The sequence below is a fragment of the Zootoca vivipara genome, chromosome 3 (genome assembly GCF_965207765.1).
Source record: "Zootoca vivipara chromosome 3, rZooViv2.hap1.1, whole genome shotgun sequence".
Classification (NCBI taxonomy): Eukaryota; Metazoa; Chordata; class Lepidosauria; order Squamata; family Lacertidae; genus Zootoca; species Zootoca vivipara.
Genome location: NC_142586.1, coordinates 76667959 through 76685986, shown reverse-complemented (window position 1 = coordinate 76685986; position 18028 = coordinate 76667959). Strand labels below are relative to the sequence as shown.

At 39.9% G+C, this 18028-nt stretch overlaps 2 protein-coding genes across 14 annotated transcripts in view; one reads left to right on the top strand and one right to left on the bottom strand.

Annotated features, from left to right (window-relative positions):
• Nucleotides 1-10874, bottom strand: part of SDCCAG8 (SHH signaling and ciliogenesis regulator SDCCAG8) — an 89386-nt gene extending 78512 nt beyond the window's left edge. For 3 of the 4 annotated variants that reach the window (XM_035108353.3, XM_088666484.1, XM_088666485.1), the window contains exons 1-7: nt 10342-10489; nt 6389-6535; nt 6225-6310; nt 4611-4724; nt 3090-3212; nt 2290-2412; nt 233-297 (exon numbers count right to left, since the gene is read on the bottom strand). In XM_035108353.3, coding sequence (XP_034964244.2) covers nt 233-297; nt 2290-2412; nt 3090-3212; nt 4611-4724; nt 6225-6310; nt 6389-6535; nt 10342-10408 — 725 coding nt within the window. In that variant the 5' untranslated portion in view covers nt 10409-10489. Of the gene's footprint in view, nt 1-232; nt 298-2289; nt 2413-3089; nt 3213-4610; nt 4725-6224; nt 6311-6388; nt 6536-10341 lie in introns of all 4 variants that reach the window. The other variant, XM_088666483.1, reaches the window with a different exon arrangement.
• Nucleotides 10875-11502: 628 nt separating this feature from the next.
• CEP170 (centrosomal protein 170) overlaps nt 11503-18028 on the top strand; it is a 70697-nt gene continuing 64171 nt past the window's right edge. For 9 of the 10 annotated variants that reach the window (XM_060272876.2, XM_060272875.2, XM_060272874.2 and 6 more), the window contains exon 1: nt 11503-11630. The gene's annotated coding sequence lies outside the window, so the exon portion shown is untranslated. Of the gene's footprint in view, nt 11631-12042; nt 12118-18028 lie in introns of those variants that run through there. The other variant, XM_088666478.1, reaches the window with a different exon arrangement.

The window sequence follows — 18028 nt, the reverse complement described above, 5'->3', positions numbered from 1 at the left end:
CCCCGCGTAGAGTGAATTACAACGATTGAGCCTGGAGGTGACCGCCGCATGGATCACTGTGGCAAGATCAGGGCGAGAAAGGTAAGGGACCAACTGCGTAATACGGCAGAGGTGGAAAAATAATTTGCTTTATTATGCTGAACTTTGGATAGCTATAATGAGGCAAAACAAAACAAAATTCATTCAGGTGGCAGATACCAACCTGAAGCGAAAAGAAAAATTTCTTTTTTACCTTAGGGAAAGGACTTGAGCTTCAAGTGCTTCTGTCTGTTCTTGATAGAGACATTTTAGATTTTCCTTTAAAACAAAAGCAATACACTGGCTTATTTAACTACAAGTAAGAGACATGTCAAGAAATCCGATCATAATAATCAAGACTTATTTTTTAAAATTTAATAAAATTATAATGTATTTTGTATATAATAACAGCCATTCAAAATATAGTATTTTCCTACCATGACTTACAACATTTAAGACCATATAACATATATGAACAACACAAGGGCAAAAACAGAATATTAGTAAAAACATTTCAAATCAATATATCAAAGGCAGTCATAACACTACAGGATTAAAAACAGAGGCTACAACCTCTTAGACCCTACAGAGAAAGCATTTTTAGAGCCCACCTACCAAAACTAGCAAGGAGGATGTTGTATTGTATCATAGTAAGGAGCTTGCATAGTAACAGCCATGGGGCCACTACAGAAATGGATCTGTCCATTCTACCTGGCATGACATCCCTTCCTGTCAAGTGCACTGCACACACAAGTATTTCCTGCATGCATGCATGCATGCATGCCCACAATAGAAAAAGGTAAAGGTAAAGGTAAAGATGGTAGGGAGGAATGACTATGGGGAAGGAGAAAACAACACAGAACACATACATTCTATGCAGCCCCACCAATGGGTGTGGGCAGCAAATTGCAGTATAGCAATGAATATTCATGAAGGGCATAATGGAATGTGTGGGAGCTGACATATCAACCACACAAAAAGAAAAATAGAATCTAAATGAACCATTTGTTAAAAGACATATTAAAACCAAAGTAACCAAGGAGACCCATGATAGTAATAAATAAGGAATACTGGAGGAAGCTACACCAACAACAGATCTTAAAACAAGCGTAATAAAAATATGATAAAAATAGTAACAATACAAAAATATTTCTCTCCCTCGCCCCTCCCACACAACCAAAATATATATAATGCATCCATATAATAAAAAGCACAAGTTTCAAACCTCCAGCTAAATATTTCTTTAGAGATTGCTAACCCCTTCCATGAGGAAAGAAAAACTCCTCAAAAACAAAAAAGGAATAGAAGTGTGCAACTGTAAAACTGGCAAGGAACATTAAATGTCTGGATTGACCAGGCCTGGTATAAATATTTAAGTTCATATAGAAATCTAAATTCAAGAGGTTTAAGAAATTCCACAGCACATCATATACACCATTTGATGCTTCTGTAGTGAAGGTCTCCCATTCCAGTGTTTCCTTGATTAAGATTTGTTTTAGCTTCCAAAGATTATAATACAAATTGACTCAAGTACTATAAATCATATGCATGCTTTCTTTAATGTCTGCTTTGCTAAAACATTCTATCAAGCAACCGTTGGCAAATTGTTTCTTTTCATTAAATTAATGAACTTAAAATGCTTGCACTAACAGACTGATCAGAAGAGCACAATGTTGAATTCCTCCCTGTATCTTGATTGCTTGGTATGGAGGACAAGCATGATGTTTGTGAGGTTTCCAGGCGCCATCTGATCAGCCCCTGCCAGAGACCAGAATGCTGAATTTGAAGGACATTGAACAGATCCAGAAAGGAAACTCTCCAGTTGTATACAGAGGAAGAGTTCTCTCCAACTCAAAAGTTATATTCCATGTTATTGATTAGTTTGAGAGAAAGGTCCAAAGAAAGTGGCTGTCAGAAGCTAACTTTCCCTCCCTCTCTTCTCTTGGGTACTGTCTGCAAGCTTTCAACAGATTTTTGGAATTCCGACATTCCGACTTTCCTCCTCAGCCTCCAAGCAACCGTCTACCCAAGTGAGCAGGGTCTCCATACCTCATACTTTGGGTTGCTGCTTGGGGAAGGAAGAGACAGAAATATCAGCTTCTGCCAGCTCCCTTCTGCAAGCTGTGGATCCAACTCTATTATGTTGGTCACTTTAAAAGTATTTGTTTTATCCATAATTCTCTGTGACGACATTAAGTAATTTCCTGTTCCAGAAGAGTAAATAAAATCATGCCAGATGAATAGTTCAGTGGGTTTCTAATAGGCACTGACCAGTTCTAGCTGCCATTTATCCATCAGAAATGTAGCTGCTGTAGCCTGCTCGTTGATATGAGAGGTTTTGGCAGTTTCACAAACATTAGAATCATCACCACCGCCGGCATTTTGTGTATTTCCCTGAAACAAGAACAATAGCTTTTCAGTGTCTGTGCCCATTTCATATCCATCCATCCATACATACATGAAACAAAAACATTACACAATATATGAAAATGGGATATCTTATGAGGTTACACAAAGAGCATTGTTAATAGTGTTGTGTTGCATCTAAATATTATGCAAGTAGTACACTTCCACAAGCTGCCCTCTTCTACTGCAACCCACCCTGGCAACATATCCCATGTCTTTTCTTAAAGGTTGCATGCTTCCCAGAAGAGATTGTTCGGAACTGTATTGGGGAGACGGGGCAGAAAAGCCAAACAACTGAAATTACGTCCAGCTTGTGCAATGATCGGAAGGAAGCCATTATGTGCTTCTGCTTTTAAGTCAGAAAAAGTATAGCTAGAAATAACTAAGGGTGATTGGGGGGTGGCGTTAATTTAGCACTCACCTATGGCTAGCAAAAGTCACTTTTATTTTCAGTGCATATCACTTCTATGTAAAAAGAATATAAGCACTGTGCATACCAGAACATGACAAATACAAATAGTTAAATAAGCTGTGTGGCTTATGCATATTACACTTTTTTGGTATTTTCAAGTTCCATATACTGTATTTTCAAGATTTGTTAATGAAGTACAGCTGTATATAAAGAATCAATATAAGCTGACATGTATAAATTCCAGAAAACTTACTGAGGCATCCAGAAGAGTTTGTTCTCTCAAAGTGTGCTCTCCTGTTACTTCCAGTTTATCATGGAGTTTCTCATTTTCAAGCACAACTGCACATATTTGAGACTTCAGTTCAGATAAATCCTCCTATAAAGTCAAATATGTATACTGTAAAAAGGATGGTAATGAGATTGTTTTAAATGTGGCAATGAATTGAAATGCTCTCCTCACATCAGTTCAGGTCCCCTTGACTGTAGCATAAAAGATTAATGTCCACTTTTGCATAAAATCTGATTAAATATATAGTGAAAAAACACGATTTTGCTTGGGAAGAGCATTGTCTATCAAATGTCAGACACTTCAGTCACTTATGAGGCCATGGATGGAAGGTTTTTACACCAGAAGAGCATTACCTGGAATATAAAGGACTATTCTCAACTACCAGACTGCAGCACAATAAAATAAATAAGTTGAAAACAAGAACAGCACAGGCATAGATTTTTTGCATTCCTTAAAACTGTAAAATGCATATTTCTATTATCTGAAGTTACTCTGGCAGTGCTTAAGTAGCTTTACAGAACCTTCTGTATCCAGAGCTCAAAATCAGCAAACCCTTAGAAGTCATGAATATAACCTGAAGAAGCATGTCTTATTTAGGGCTGAGTGGAGAATAAGAGGCAAAGACTCACAAGCGCAAATCACACTAACTTCATCTTAGTCAAAAGGTCAAGAAGGAATAAGTGCAAACTGCAAAGAAAACATGTCTACTTCAGTGAATCACTGGCCACCTCCAGACTTTCAGTATTTTGCATCAGGGATTCAACCTCATACTAGAGATTTAGGCTTGCATAATTAATGTGGATTAAAGCACTCTGTTGCCTAAACAAAACAGATTCACTTTAAAAAAAAAGAAACAGACTTTTTGGGCTTGGAAAGTGACAGGGAATGCACTGAAAAGTTTGGGATGAACATATGATTTCCCCACCAGCAAATCAGGATGAATGCTCCTTGCCGTATAACTGCCCTGCAAACAAACAGACTTGATGTAGCCTAACCTCCACATAAGCTTTGTGCAAGCAAATAAGGATAAATGCTCATGGGTCATCTGGAGAAGGCCAGTGAATTTGCAAGTGTTAAATGTGAACATAGTGACAGGCATGTGTGCAACTGAGGAATATGTGGTTGCATGTACATGTGTGCTGTGGGGCAAGTGTGAAATTGGATATGCAATTAGCATGATAAGGATGCAACTAAGAGGCTGAAGAACAGAAACGTACCAGTATCTTGTCACATAATGCTCACAGTCCTTTTTTCTATGTGTTTAGTTCCTATTTAAGATATGTTTGACTGAAGAAAAATTGAATCTTTTGGTTGAGGTCTGCTTCTAACCAACAGGAAATAGACGGCATAATCTATCTTGTGGTGATATATGTTTTGTTTCAATTCTGAATATACACAATGTTTAAGACATTAAGTAAATATCATATTCTATAAATAATCCACATGACAGAACAAGTAAAATAGGTTAAGCACAATGTACAATACCTTGCAAAACTTGACTTCAGCTTCTAAGTGGTTAATGTATTGTGACTGGTCATTTATGATAGAAATGAGATCACAAAGGGCAGGCAAAGTTTGATCAGTAGCATTAGATGTTCTCTGCAGGAAATAAATCAGTTAGGCACAGTAAGCATTTATAAGCAAGACTCTCTCCACCAATGTTTATGCTTTAAAATTATGCTTTAAAATTAAATAACTTTACATTAAGTGCTATCTGCATATGATATCTAGGAAGATTATTGAATCAAAGCCAGATTTTCCTCTGTGCTCATTAAGAGTGCTTAGAAGATCATAAATACTTTACTCTCAGGATAAGCTCTTAAAACAGAGAGTATGCCAGCATTGCATTCATTTGTTGGCTTTAGTTTCATTTTACCTGGGCCTTTGTTCCTCAGATATTAATACTTTTATACAAGCAGGCTTCCTTCTCTCAGATGATAGATAAAGGTTACTATGTTGCAAGTGGATCCAGACAAGATGGAAGCAATCCTTATTGAGAGGCTTCTGGCTTTGGGAAAATATGGTCTACTTGCTGTTGATAGGCTGAGTATTGCTCCAATGGAGTAAAAAATAGGTCTAAGTATTCTTCTAAACAGCCTACAAATGACATTTTACAAACAGCCTCTACCCCCTGAGCAAATAATATATAATATAATATAATATAATATAATATAATATAATTACACACACACACTAGAATGGGCCCTCAGATCTTGCATGAAAAGGGTCTCACGAGCAGCTCAGAACTCCACCTCTTCTGTCATGAACAACTAAAAACACCATCAGACTTTAGTGGGAGTTCTTTTTTTATTTTTTATTTTTACTGGAAAAATATCTTTATTGTTTTAAAAAGCATAGACACTACATAATTCTTCCATATTTCTCAAAAATACAAAAATTACCCAAACAATATACAAAATTCCCCCCCCCATATAGAAAAAAGATAAAAAGTAAAACAGAAAAAAATGAAAAAAGGAAAAAGGAAAAGGAAACAAAAAATAACACAGAAGCTTTAAAAGAAAACTGTTCTTCCAATAATTCATATTATTCTTAAATTATTGCACTTAACACTTCTTTCATATATTATAAACCAGGTTCAGCCTAAGCCTGCTATTAGGCTTTTTGATATTCCATTTTTCAATAAATATTATTTAAACATGTCCCATTCTTTCTTTGCTTTTTGTTTTGTTTGCCCTCACTATCCCCAAAAGACCTCTCCAACAATCGTTTCGCCACGGAGCTCGTGCAAAACCTGTCTGTCATAGAGGCGGTAAAACCGGAAGTCATCAGACTTTAGTGGGAGTTCTATTCACATAATAAGAGTAAATATATTTCCATATATTTCCATATATTTCCTGCTGCTGGGCTCTGTGCATGTTGCATACATTTGTCCAGATTTATGGGGCTGAAGTAAAGCTAGACAGCAATGACTATAAAAGTTTACATCTTTAATAAACACATTTAACTAGCCCATTAATGCCTTGTTGAACGTCTGTGATTCACCAAGTGTGAAAGCATAAATGCTGCTTCTATAGATACTTTGCCATCAGGCATGTAATTATTTGTTTCCTTAAAAAGAATAAAGAGGATAATGCTTACTGTGGGTGACATTCTCCTCCTCCTCGATGGGGATGTTTCAGTCTCTTTTTCTTCTTGTTGTCGTAATAAAGCTTTAAGTTGATTAACTGTAAGAAATCGGCAAGATACATTATAAATAGTGCCATTGTAAATGGAAACGAAACCCAAAAACGTAAGTTTCAAACCTGCATGGTTGTGCTGTAGCTCCTGCCAAGCTTTATTCTCACTCTCATTAGGATCTGTATTAGAAAATAACTGAGCACCTTCTCCCATTGCCAGATCTTTTTCACCAAGGGCATACTTCAATTGAGCGTGGCTTTTAGTAGCGCGATCTGTGAACAACAGCAATATAATCATAATTATATAGACATTCCTTGATGTTCTAACATAGGTAATGAGACTGACCATCAGAACCCTATGGAAATTAGCAAAGTTAATACTTAAATACAACAAACATAGAAGAAACCAACACAAATAACTAAGGAAGAGAAAAATATTAGAATAAAAAAACATATTTCCAATAGTAATATACAACTATACAGGATATATATATATTGCTTAAATAGCTTATGATTAGGAAAATAAGTGGGTTTACATTTTTTTTGTATTTTATTACACCAATATATTATAAATATACTTCATTTCCCCCACAAAATAGTTATAAACTTGCCTTCCTTCTCTTACTCTAAACATGGTATGTCCTGGATCTTCGGCAAGCAAACAGAAAAATCACAACTTTGGGGTCTTCCTACAAAAAGGTCAACAACCTTTGGGGTGACCTGGTTTGTAGTTTTTGAAATATGGCAACCCTATAGAGTTGTGAAGAAATATTCTAAAGATAAAACCTAGTTTTGTGCCTATATGCTGAAGTAAGACAGAATTCAACTGAGTTCGGTTAGTGCAGAGGATTAAAATTCAAAGTACTTCAGAATTTTATGCAATGCAAATTTTAGCACTGTCTACTCAGAAATAATTCCAACTGAGTTCTGCTAAGTAGATACAGGATTACAGCACAGGTAGGTGTCCACAAAGATGTTCACTATTGCACCAGTGGCAACTATGAATCTTCGTTATTTTTTAAAAGGTATTCCCCCCCTTTTTTTTGGTATGTGTATGAAGTGTCATATATGCATCTTACGTGGCTCTGCAACAATAACCAAATTATGCTTAGGGAGCCACTCTAGTTTAAAATCAGCAGCTCAATATTCCAAAGGACTCAGGAATATGGGTGTGGCTGGCTGCTTCATAAAATCTGCATCAACATCATACAGTTCAACCGACAGTTAGCTAGCCCCCCTAATTCTGGCTTGCTAGCTACCCAGCCTATACAATACCAAACTGGCATAATATAGCCAATCTACTGCCCACCTGTCTGACTTGTATCCATCTCATCTGCAAGCCCCAGTGGTTCCTCTACTGTGGACGTCATTAGCAGTGTTGCAGGAACAAGTGGGAATTGGAACAGGAAATCAACAATTGCAGTGCCATACCTGAGGAGCAGCCTCCAACAGTTGTGCTGTGCACTTGCAAAAAGATAAACATATTTTCTTGTTGATGGTATGTCTTAGGTACTTCTGAGTGTCTACTCTGCATGGCCTTTCTTTTCTGCTTATATAAGAAAATGTGTGCTTTTTTGGGTTGGGGTTACTTATACTGTAATTGGATTCACCGAGGGTGCTAAAAACACTCACAAAGGTCAGTGAATGAAAATTTCATCAGTGCTATGTCATCAGCATAAAGTGCAATTTTGAACTCTTCATTGCCCTACTTGATACAGTACTAAGATATGTGATTATTATTTCATGAAATATTAGCTAAGGGTTCCAGAAAAAGTGCAAACAGCAGTGGACATGGCAGGCGGCCTTGCCAAGTACCTCGTTCTAAGTTAGCATTATAACTTTTTTACAACCTCATGTTCCTGTAGCTTAATTAGATAAACTTTTGCCTAAAAACAAAAGGAATGAACTGTCATTTCTAAATCTTTTGAAAAAAGGTCACCCCAGAAGCATAGCAGATCTGGTAAAGTGGTCAACGGGTGAACATTGAACAATTTTAAAAACTTAATTTATAAACTACCTATCAGTGCAAGACTCCAGTTGGGGTATTCAATTTAAGAACAATGAATACAACAAAAATTCCACATAAAAACATTGAAAGTACAGAAATAGCAATAAAATCCAATAGTACTATAAAGACAGCACAGAAACTTACTTTACAACATACTAAAAGGCCTGGCAGATTTTTTTAAAAAATCATCACAGACATCAAAGATGGTATTTAGGTGAGCTTCCCTAGGGAGAGCATTGCAAATAGAAGTCACCACAACAAAAAACATATACTCCCAGCCAGTCATCATCCACCTAACTTTAGATGGCAGGAAGTGTTTGCTAATGAACAAAATATTAAGGCACGCTCATGTCAAAAAAGGCAGCCATTCAAGTAGTGAGACCTCAAGCCATTTAAGGTTTTATGGGTAATAGTATGAACTTTTAAATAATGGGACCAGTCATCAGCACAGCAATTTAACCATCAGCACAGTATGTTCCTCAAAGTCAGTTCCAGTTAGCCTTGCATAATTGCATTGTGATATTTCAGTGGTTACCAGAAAGTATCACAACAGATGCACCAAGCAACGTTGGGGTACCACAGATGTCATTGGCATCTCCAGTTAAAACAGTGGATCTATTGGTACCCTAAGTAGTAAACCTGCTCTTTTACAGCAAGGGTTCCCAAACGCAATTCTTGATTTTTGTTTGAATCTAAAGCCACGGCTATGACAGAAGCAAAGCCCTTTTAGGGTGCTTTGAACCCCTGCATCATAGGCTCAGGTTGTGTATGTGTGTAAATAAACCATATATCATAAAGACACAAACCCTGGAATCTCATACTGCTCATAAATTGGGGTAGCATACAACAATACAGTTTAAAATCCTCCTGTATCTAACTTAGGACATCACAATTGCTATAACAAGCAGGAAAAGACCTTCAGCAATTTTTCAAGTGGTCTGTGGGGGAAACAGTTTGGGACCACTCTTTTAGAGGAAGTGCAACACTATCCAAACAGCTTGAACACCACCTTCCTGGCTGACCTCTGGTTCCAAACATTCAATACTTCCCGTCCCGTGCATCACTTGGGTGTGATAAAGAGAACAGAGAGGATGTCATACTGTACAGATGGTACAGATGAGCTCATTCAGTGGTTGAATTTAGATGTTAAATAGTGTGTGAGCCAGGGAGGCGGGGACAACCTTAATATAATGAAGTCAAGCAGTTGCCTCCCACTTGTAGTCCATCTACTGAAATCACTCAAGCAGGAGCAAAAGGTACTTGTGCTGCTTATTAAAAAAAGGGGGGGAGTTGCTATGAGATAACTCGCATGTTGTCTAGAATATGTGTACTTTTTTTAGCTTTAGCATTTCATGCCTCCCAATTCCCAATCTGGTCAGCCTGACAACCATTGTCAGTGGTATCAAAAGCAGCACAGAGGTTCAGGAGAATCAGCAGGTCACACACCTCCTACTGAACTTTCTGTGTCAAAGCCAGGCCTGAAATCAGACTAAAAAAGGATTAAGAAAATCAGTTTCATTGAAGAGTGAGTGCAACTTGCACAGCAACCACCAACTCAATCATCTTCCTCAATAAGAAGGCATTTATCAGAAGGGAGACCCTGAAGGGCCTTTAAGGAGCCTTCAGGGCATGGGAGAGTCTCACATGCTTTCCCACATAAGGACAGAGGGGTCAGGATATGGGGTATACAGAGTGGGAAGAGGGGTCATCTCGATTAAAAACTAAACAAAAAACAAAATGCACCAGTGAACCCAAGACAGACCAAATATCCAACAGCTGGCAGTTGCAGTTTTTGAGAATCCGCTACTTTTCTTTTCAGCCCGATGCACACAGTTCTGCGTGAAGTGTAAAGCGGCACACCCCACCACGCCTGCAGAAATCTGCCCCATAGAGGGCCACGGGCTTGGCTTGGTGCACATTTCTAGAGACGCATCCCTGAAGCGCTGCAAGGCGGATCTGTGGGTGCTGAGCAGGACTGAGGAGGGCGACAGGAGTTCATTGGGGGGGGGATGGAGGGTCTGAAAGGAGGACCCGCGAGCCAAACCTGCCCTCCCGCCTCTCGCTCTCTCACCGTGCAGGCGTTCCTGACACCGCTCCAGAGACTCCGCCAAGCCCGACTCCCCTCCGGCCTCCCTCATGGAGGGAGAGTAATTCGGCGAGCGTCCCCATGCGGGTCTCGGGCTACACGCCGCCACTCTTTCTGTGGCCCCGGCAGACTCAGGGCAGCCCTGCATTGGGAGGCGTGTGAGGTAAACCTTTTTCTAGGCTGTCCCCGGTGGTTCTCGGTCTCTGTAGTCCAGCCTGGCTCCTACTAACGCTCAACAGTATGGGAACGGTTAACGCGGAGGGACTACAACTCCCAGAATGGGGAGCGGCGCGCTTCCGACGCCTCTCACGAGGAAGCTCGTTGCTAGACAACCAAGAAACGGTCTTTATCTAGGACCCGTTTGGTGACAGAGCAGGAGGGCGAGGAGGCGCTAGCCAGGCCTGCCACGAAGCAGGCGATAACGACATCTCCCCCTGAGGCTGACGGGAAGCCCCGCCGCTAAAGAGGCAGAAAGCGCTCCAGGTTCCCGTGCCCGGCATGCAACGCGCCATTACTATGGCGTTACGCCCACAAGGCTTCGCCGCAGTTGCTTCTGGGACTTGTAGTTGTTTCGTACCACAACAACGTAGAACAATACGTCTGCGGCTGCCATCGGTACCACAATAGGTGCGTTCATCCTCGTTTGAGGTCGTGCGCACAATACACCCCCCACACACACACACTTCAACCCAACCGCGCGCTCGGACGCGTTTTTTACTCTTCGCTCACACCCACCGCAGAAGCAAAGCATGTGCAGCGATCACATGGGGCAAATTATGTTTCTCGTCTCATTAACGTATCCGCCAAACTCTACATTTCTATTTCCCAATGGCGACTATTGTTGTTGTTGTTATTTATTGTTGTTGTTGTTGTTGTTGTTGTTGTTGTTATCACCACCACCACCACCACCACCTCTCCTCCCCATTGTCTGGAACAGGACGCCTGCGCAGTGCGAGCCTGCTTGCTCGGAAGTGCGCGTGCGCAGTGGCTCCGTTCTGGGGCGCTGCAAATCCATTCTTTTCATTTCCCCTCCCCCCTCCTCTCTCTCTCCGCGCTGGAGAGCTGAGGCGGCGCCTGCGCAATAGCTTCCCCCTGTTCCGCGCCGTTAGCCGCTATATGCTGGGAATAACGTTCGAGCGGTTGCTTACACAGCCAAAGCGGCACAGAGAGGCGGGGAGTCCGCGAGCGCCCTTCCCCTCCTCCTCCCTCCGCGTCCTCCTCTGTGGAGAAGATGGTGGGCCTGTGAGCCAGCGCTTTTGCCTTTCCCAAGCGGGGTGAGTGATGCTGCGGGCGGGGGGACCCCTCCGCCCGAGCGCCGCGGCGCCTTCCCTTCTCCCGGCCGGGGATGGAGCCCTAAATGCGGCGCATTGTATGCCTCCCGCTCCGCCTCTGCTTGCTGCCCTCGCCCTCCTCCTCGCATGCCCCTCAGTGACACTGGCTCTTTTCCGAGCACTTCTTCCAATGCTACGTTTCCCGTCCGGGGCTTTCTGCTATTCCTGCCCGCCGAGCATTGTCCCTCTGGGACTCCACAGAGAAGGCGGCGGCGGCTCCTGCATGGAGGCGATGGGAGGGGGTTGCAATGGCCCAGATTGGATACAGATGGAGCTACTAAAACCACTGTTTCCTCTTTCCTCCCCTTCCTCCCCCAAGATAACAAACCTTCCCCCCGGGCGCTCTTTTCAGTGGGGTGGAGGCTTCGAGCCCGTTCTCCTCTCGTCAGGTTACATACAATTCTGCATGGAAAACATGTCTAGAAGGGGCGTGAGTGCAGCTTCTTTGCTTTGTGCGTTTGCTTTCTGGGATCTGTTTCCTTCTTTCTCTCCCCCCTTTCCACTGTGGATTCTCATTTGTCCATTTGCTTCCGATTCGTTTTACGGGCCCTCGTTTAGGAAACTACAACAACGACAAAAACCATCTGGCCGAAAAATAGAAAAGGCGTGTGTGTGTAATAATAACAATACTAATACTAAGTAATTTGAAGCTTCTGTTTTTCAGCCTGGCATGCAGCTCTGACTGTAAGCAGCCTTTATCGAAAACGAGGCATGGATTTACGTTTCCATGCACATTTCCCCCCTCCCTTCTGCTGATGTTCCTTCTGATAATTGTTTTGTGAATTCGTTTCCGTTGTGGTCTTCTGTGTATGAAAAGGATCCCTAGGAAAATGCATATGGCTTCTCGAAAACTACACAGACCGGGAAAGTAACGGCCTTTTGTGGAAGGCATCATTGCAAGTCATTCATTTTGTGCACGAATGAGATATGTGTAGTCATAGCAGCTTTCTTGGAAGTGAAATGGATTGGTTACAAAGGCAATAAAAATCTTAGCCTGGTTTTCAAATATCCAGTATTTTATGAAAGAGGAAGCTGACTCCACTGAGAACCATATGACAGCTCTACAGATGAGCCTTTTGTGATCTCATCCACTCATTGCTTGGAGCCTGATGCTAGAAATGGGGGAAGGGAAGAGGAGCGTTTCTGCTTAAAATTGTGTTCCAGTGCATTTATGATTCACTTGATCTAGTTAGTCTCCAGGATCAGGCATGCTGTTGCCTCAGCATCTGATCAGGAAATTGTTAAATACATTAAAAATGGGCTGTAACTATTCAGAATATGATACTTGCATGCAGTCATTGCATTGTAAATAAGTTGCTATTTGAGCTACTTGTTAGCTTTTAAACAAATTTTAAGCAAGTGCTTCCAACAATATTGTGTACTGTATAACCAAAGCAAATACAATATGCTGCTCAAAGCAAAGCAGAACTTCAGTGTAACCAGACAATCTGTTATCTAAAATGGAATCCCTTTGATTCAATTGTTTTCACATTCATTAAGTGCAAAAGATATTCTTAATAAAATATTTATTTGAAGCAATGCACTCAAGTTCCTAAACTATGACTAGGATTGTGCTGATCTAGTGTATCACACTGGTACTACTCTGCACTTGAAAAGGGTATTCTAGGGCAATGAATTATATTTAACATAAGATTATCTATATACATCTGTGAAACAAAATGGTGGTTGTTTTGGACACTCGGGCCAGACTGGTGTATGTGGTCCAGCAACAAAATTCAACAGTGGTTGAATAATTTGTACCATGAGTGCTGGTAGAATAGCAGCTGCTTCACTTTCTTACTAGTAGTCTTTAGAATACTTCATCTTCATGGAACTTTAAAAAGGTCTCATAGTTCATAAAGTCTCCCGTTTTTTGAGGGGTGGAGAGAATGTCTGTAAAGATAGTGTAATTAGCATAAATCTTTGTTTTAGCTAAATGATTTTGAAGCTCTTGTTCTGTTTTGAGAACTGGAGCTCCCTAATTTCCTACAATTTGCACAAACCATGTCATTTTCTTTCCTCCTTTTCCTTACCACTTTATATATTATATATTATATATTTCATTGTCTCTGCTGTACTTCTTTTATTTAAATGCCTGTGTGACTTTACATATTCCCATTGTTTTTCTAGAGAAAATGGTAGAGAACAGCTCCACACAAAAAGGCTGATATCTTTACCCCCTTTTTAAATTCTACCGTCATGACTATCACAACTATCACTATTCTTAATATAAATTTGTGATAAATAGCATTTTTATACTTGTAATTAGGTTCTGATTGGCTCAAATCAAGGCCCAGTGCTTGAGTATTAATGTGCTTTGAGTGACAGATCTTACATTTGGCTTTCTGTGAACAAGTACTAGTACTGTGTACTAGTAATTTAAACTATACCTAAAGATTTGTTTGCAGTGGTGTTGATGAAGCCTCTGTTGAAGCTTTCCTAATGTCATAGAGGGGTGAGGTGGTTAGAAAGTATGCTTGTCAGTAACTGAGTTGCTCAAACCTTGGAGGGTCATAGAAAGCAAAGGAGCCTTGTGAAGGCAGGAAATTCCACAGGCAGGGTGCTACAGCTGAGAAATCACCCACCCTCAGACTTTACCCATTGGCAGAACCTAAGATCACCCTCAGATAGCAAGACTGCCAAATGCCAGGAGAGACAATCCTCTACTCACAAGTATTTGTCCTCCAAGCCATTTAGGGTTTTAAAAGTAAATCACAACACCTTATATGTGACTCAAAAATGAATAGGTGGCATGCAAATCACAGATTATAGGTGTAATATGACACTAAAAAGCATGAGTTTACTAGGGCATGAATCACTGTGGCAAGACTTTCCTGGTCCAGGAATCATTGTTGCTGGAGGTCCATCTGGCCCCTTGAGCACCCAGTGACAAAGATAGATCCAGAAATACTTCCAGACTATGCAGATCTTTCAATGGGAGTGCATTCTCATCTAGAACAGTCAGTCTACCAATCAGAGGAACTTGTCAGCTCCTCACCAACAGAACCTCTGCCTTATTTGCATCCAGCTTCATTTTATTGGTCCTCATCCAGCCCATTATCATCTCCAGACAGTGGTTTTTAGTAAGATACAGGATGGTGTCTCTTGGATCCTGGACTCTGGTGATTTTCTAGTCTCTCAGTCCTATAAGAAGCCTACAGTTATAAATATAATAAATTAATTATAGTGTCATTTATAATCTTAGAAGACAGATCTCCACATGGTTCTCTCACTGTTAACATGGTGTTTAATAGATGGCTATGATTCATGATTCACTTTTATGTTTATTGTTTGATATATATGTGTATTAAATACTAATTCCCTTTTAAACTGCTTTTTAAAAAAAGAAAATATGGAGAAATTCATTGTTGTTCTAAGGTACTCATTCTGTCAGGATAAGCATTTTGGCTTGTCAGAGTGCTGTTCCATGAGTTCTCAAGACCCCACTTGAGCCAATTTCAGGGAGCGAGGAGGGTGGATGGTTTCGAAACGCTGATGGGACTCATTAGTTGAATCCCACCCATTGAAAATAATTGAAATATTAAAGCCTTTTTAAAACAAGCAAACCCCCCCACCCTGCTTACTACAATCCTGTAAGGTATACATTAGTATAGTACAAACTATATGGATGGGGAGTACTGGCCAAACTAGACAATATGGATGGTATTCAAATAAGTTTTATTCAGAGTAGACACACTGAAAATAATGAACTTATTAATGTTCATTGGATGGAAGTCAACATTGCCCTATGACAAAAATTCTGCCTGTGGAACAATCCCTCTCCTCCCATGTGTGCTGTTTCAGTACCAATTTGGGGGGTGGGTGCAGGGGCAGGAGATGGGGATAGTCCTTGCATCAGGCTTCTGCTGGCAAGGCATGTTATGTGACTCCCATCAATTTTAATGGGTCTACTCTAAGTAAAACTTACTGTACACCACCCTGTACTTGCTTTGTATCTGTGTCCCTAAGTATAAGGTTTTAATCACAGATTTCCAGTTTAAGGGGTCTTATCTGGATTGTAACCCTGGAATGGAAACAGGCTCCCCATGTTGGCAAGTTGTGTAAAGAACCAAGTGAATACCTTAACGGTACAGATATGGAGCTCTAAAATACAATCTGATTTTGAGGGTTATGCTTAAGTTTTCCATATTCAAAGGTATTTTGCCACTGAATACCAGATGCTGAAAAACAAGAATGGCAGAGTGGCTGTTGTTTCATGCATTGCTTGTATATTTCATGGAGCATCTGCTTGGCCTCTTTGGCAAACATGATACTGCAGTTTATGTGGAGGAATAAGTCCGAGATGCTGGAGGTGCAAAAAAGAGGAAGGTACATACCTACCACATGTGGTGGTCCTGCCAAAATATAAAAGAATATTGGAACAAAATATATGAGGAGTTAAAGAAAATGTTTAAAATGACATTTTAAACACCTGAAATGTTCCTTTTAAACATAATACCACCCAAAATAAAAAAGGAAATAAGATCTTTATTCCTATATGGTGTGACTGCTGCAAGAATCTTGGTGGCAAAAAGCTGGAAAAGCGAGATGCTACCCACAACAACAGATTGGCAAATACAGATGTTAAATTATATAAGATTGGCAAAACTGACCGATTCAATAAGAGACATACCTGTGCAAAAGGTTACAAAAGAGTGGAGTGTGTACAAAAATTATCTTAAAATATACTATCCAAATAACTCTCTACTCATGGATATCGAATGATGTTTGAGAAAATTAGAAATGATTGGAATGGATAAGAAAAAGGAAAAAAGGATACTGTTAGTAAGAACCTGTGAAAGACAAGATAGATAAAAATGTATAACAAAAGGGATGGGAAGTATCTGTGTACAAAGGTAATGAGTGTATATATTCTGTATCTTTTCTTTTTTTCCTAGAGGATAGACTTGGTTTGAATGTTTTTTTTAGATAAGGCTTCATAGCTTTTTTCTTTTTTCTCTTTTTTTCTTTTCTTTTTTTCTGAACTTGTAACTTTGTGTATTCTTCTTATGTATATTTGTGTTTTTATTCATCGTGCTTTTAAACAATAAAATTTAAAAGATACTGCAGTTTATGGGTCTTTTGGTTTGATCCAGAAGGCTTGCTGTTATGAGTTCACCCCTACCCAGTGAATTCATAGTTGAGCTGAAATTTGAGCTGGGACTTCCCAGGTCATAGCTCATGCTTGCAATCACTGTGCTATATTAGCTCTTCATAAATGTTACCAGCACTCTGATAAAACTTCAAGACTCCAACAGAATTAGAGAGCTTGAAGAAGTCAAATCAAAATTAGTCCAGATCTGCATGTCAAAAGCAGCCTCAGAAGAAGAATTTCTCCTGCTGAAACACATCTGCCTAGGCAGTTGTTTCCAGGGTTTTATTATTATTTGGCCAGATATTATAGCAAAGCATAATTTGTGATAAACAGAAGGTAATGGTCATTGCTTTGTCTCTTGAGATTACTGTAGCGAGAGATGGGGATGCTGAACAGACAAGCCACTCTTAATTCCATGGTTTGGAGTTGTTTTATTTTATTTCAACAATTTATATACCAACACCCTATGTCTCTAAGTGATGTACAGTAATCAATCAATCAATCAATCAAGCTTTATTACGGTCATATACCAGCTATTAAAAATAAAAATGCTTTACAAGGCTATGGGAGTTGTCATTCGGGGTGGATATAAGAGTCTATGAGTTTGAAGGGGCTATGTTTCCAGAGGGCGGGTCCAGCTGGCCTTTCCCCTGGTGCTGCTCAAAGTTCTCAGTTTCGTACCCGAGCGGAGGAACTACTTCCCACAGTCCAATACCGAGTTTGCTATTCCAATGGCTGTCTTGTTCTGGGGGGAAAGACTGGTCCTGCAGATCTGCGTGCAGAATCTGGCTACCGTCCGAGTTAACTTTATAGTCAAGCTGCTAAAAAAACTTCATTCAGTGCAAGAACTGTCTTTCAGTAGGAACTGTCTCCTACAAGGAAGAATGATTACCTTTGGACAAATATATTTGTAAAAATATTTCTGAATTTTTTTTGTATTAGCCAAAAAAATGATTATACAGCTTGAAGAGAGAACTTGAGGCACAAATAATGCCTTCTGTTAAATATATTCTTCATTGTTGATGGCTATTTTGCAACCGGAATGGTATCATTTGGTTAAATACTAGAAAATAGTGTTATGGCATCCTGCAAATTAACCATTTAAAGAGTGGGTATAAGCAAAACTGTGAAGTGAGTGTCACTGCTGTGTTTGCAATTATTTTGATATTTTGAAAAAAGTAAATTTAAAATTATATATTTATAAATGGACATATTGTACTTTCATTCATTAGTGTCGCATTAATGT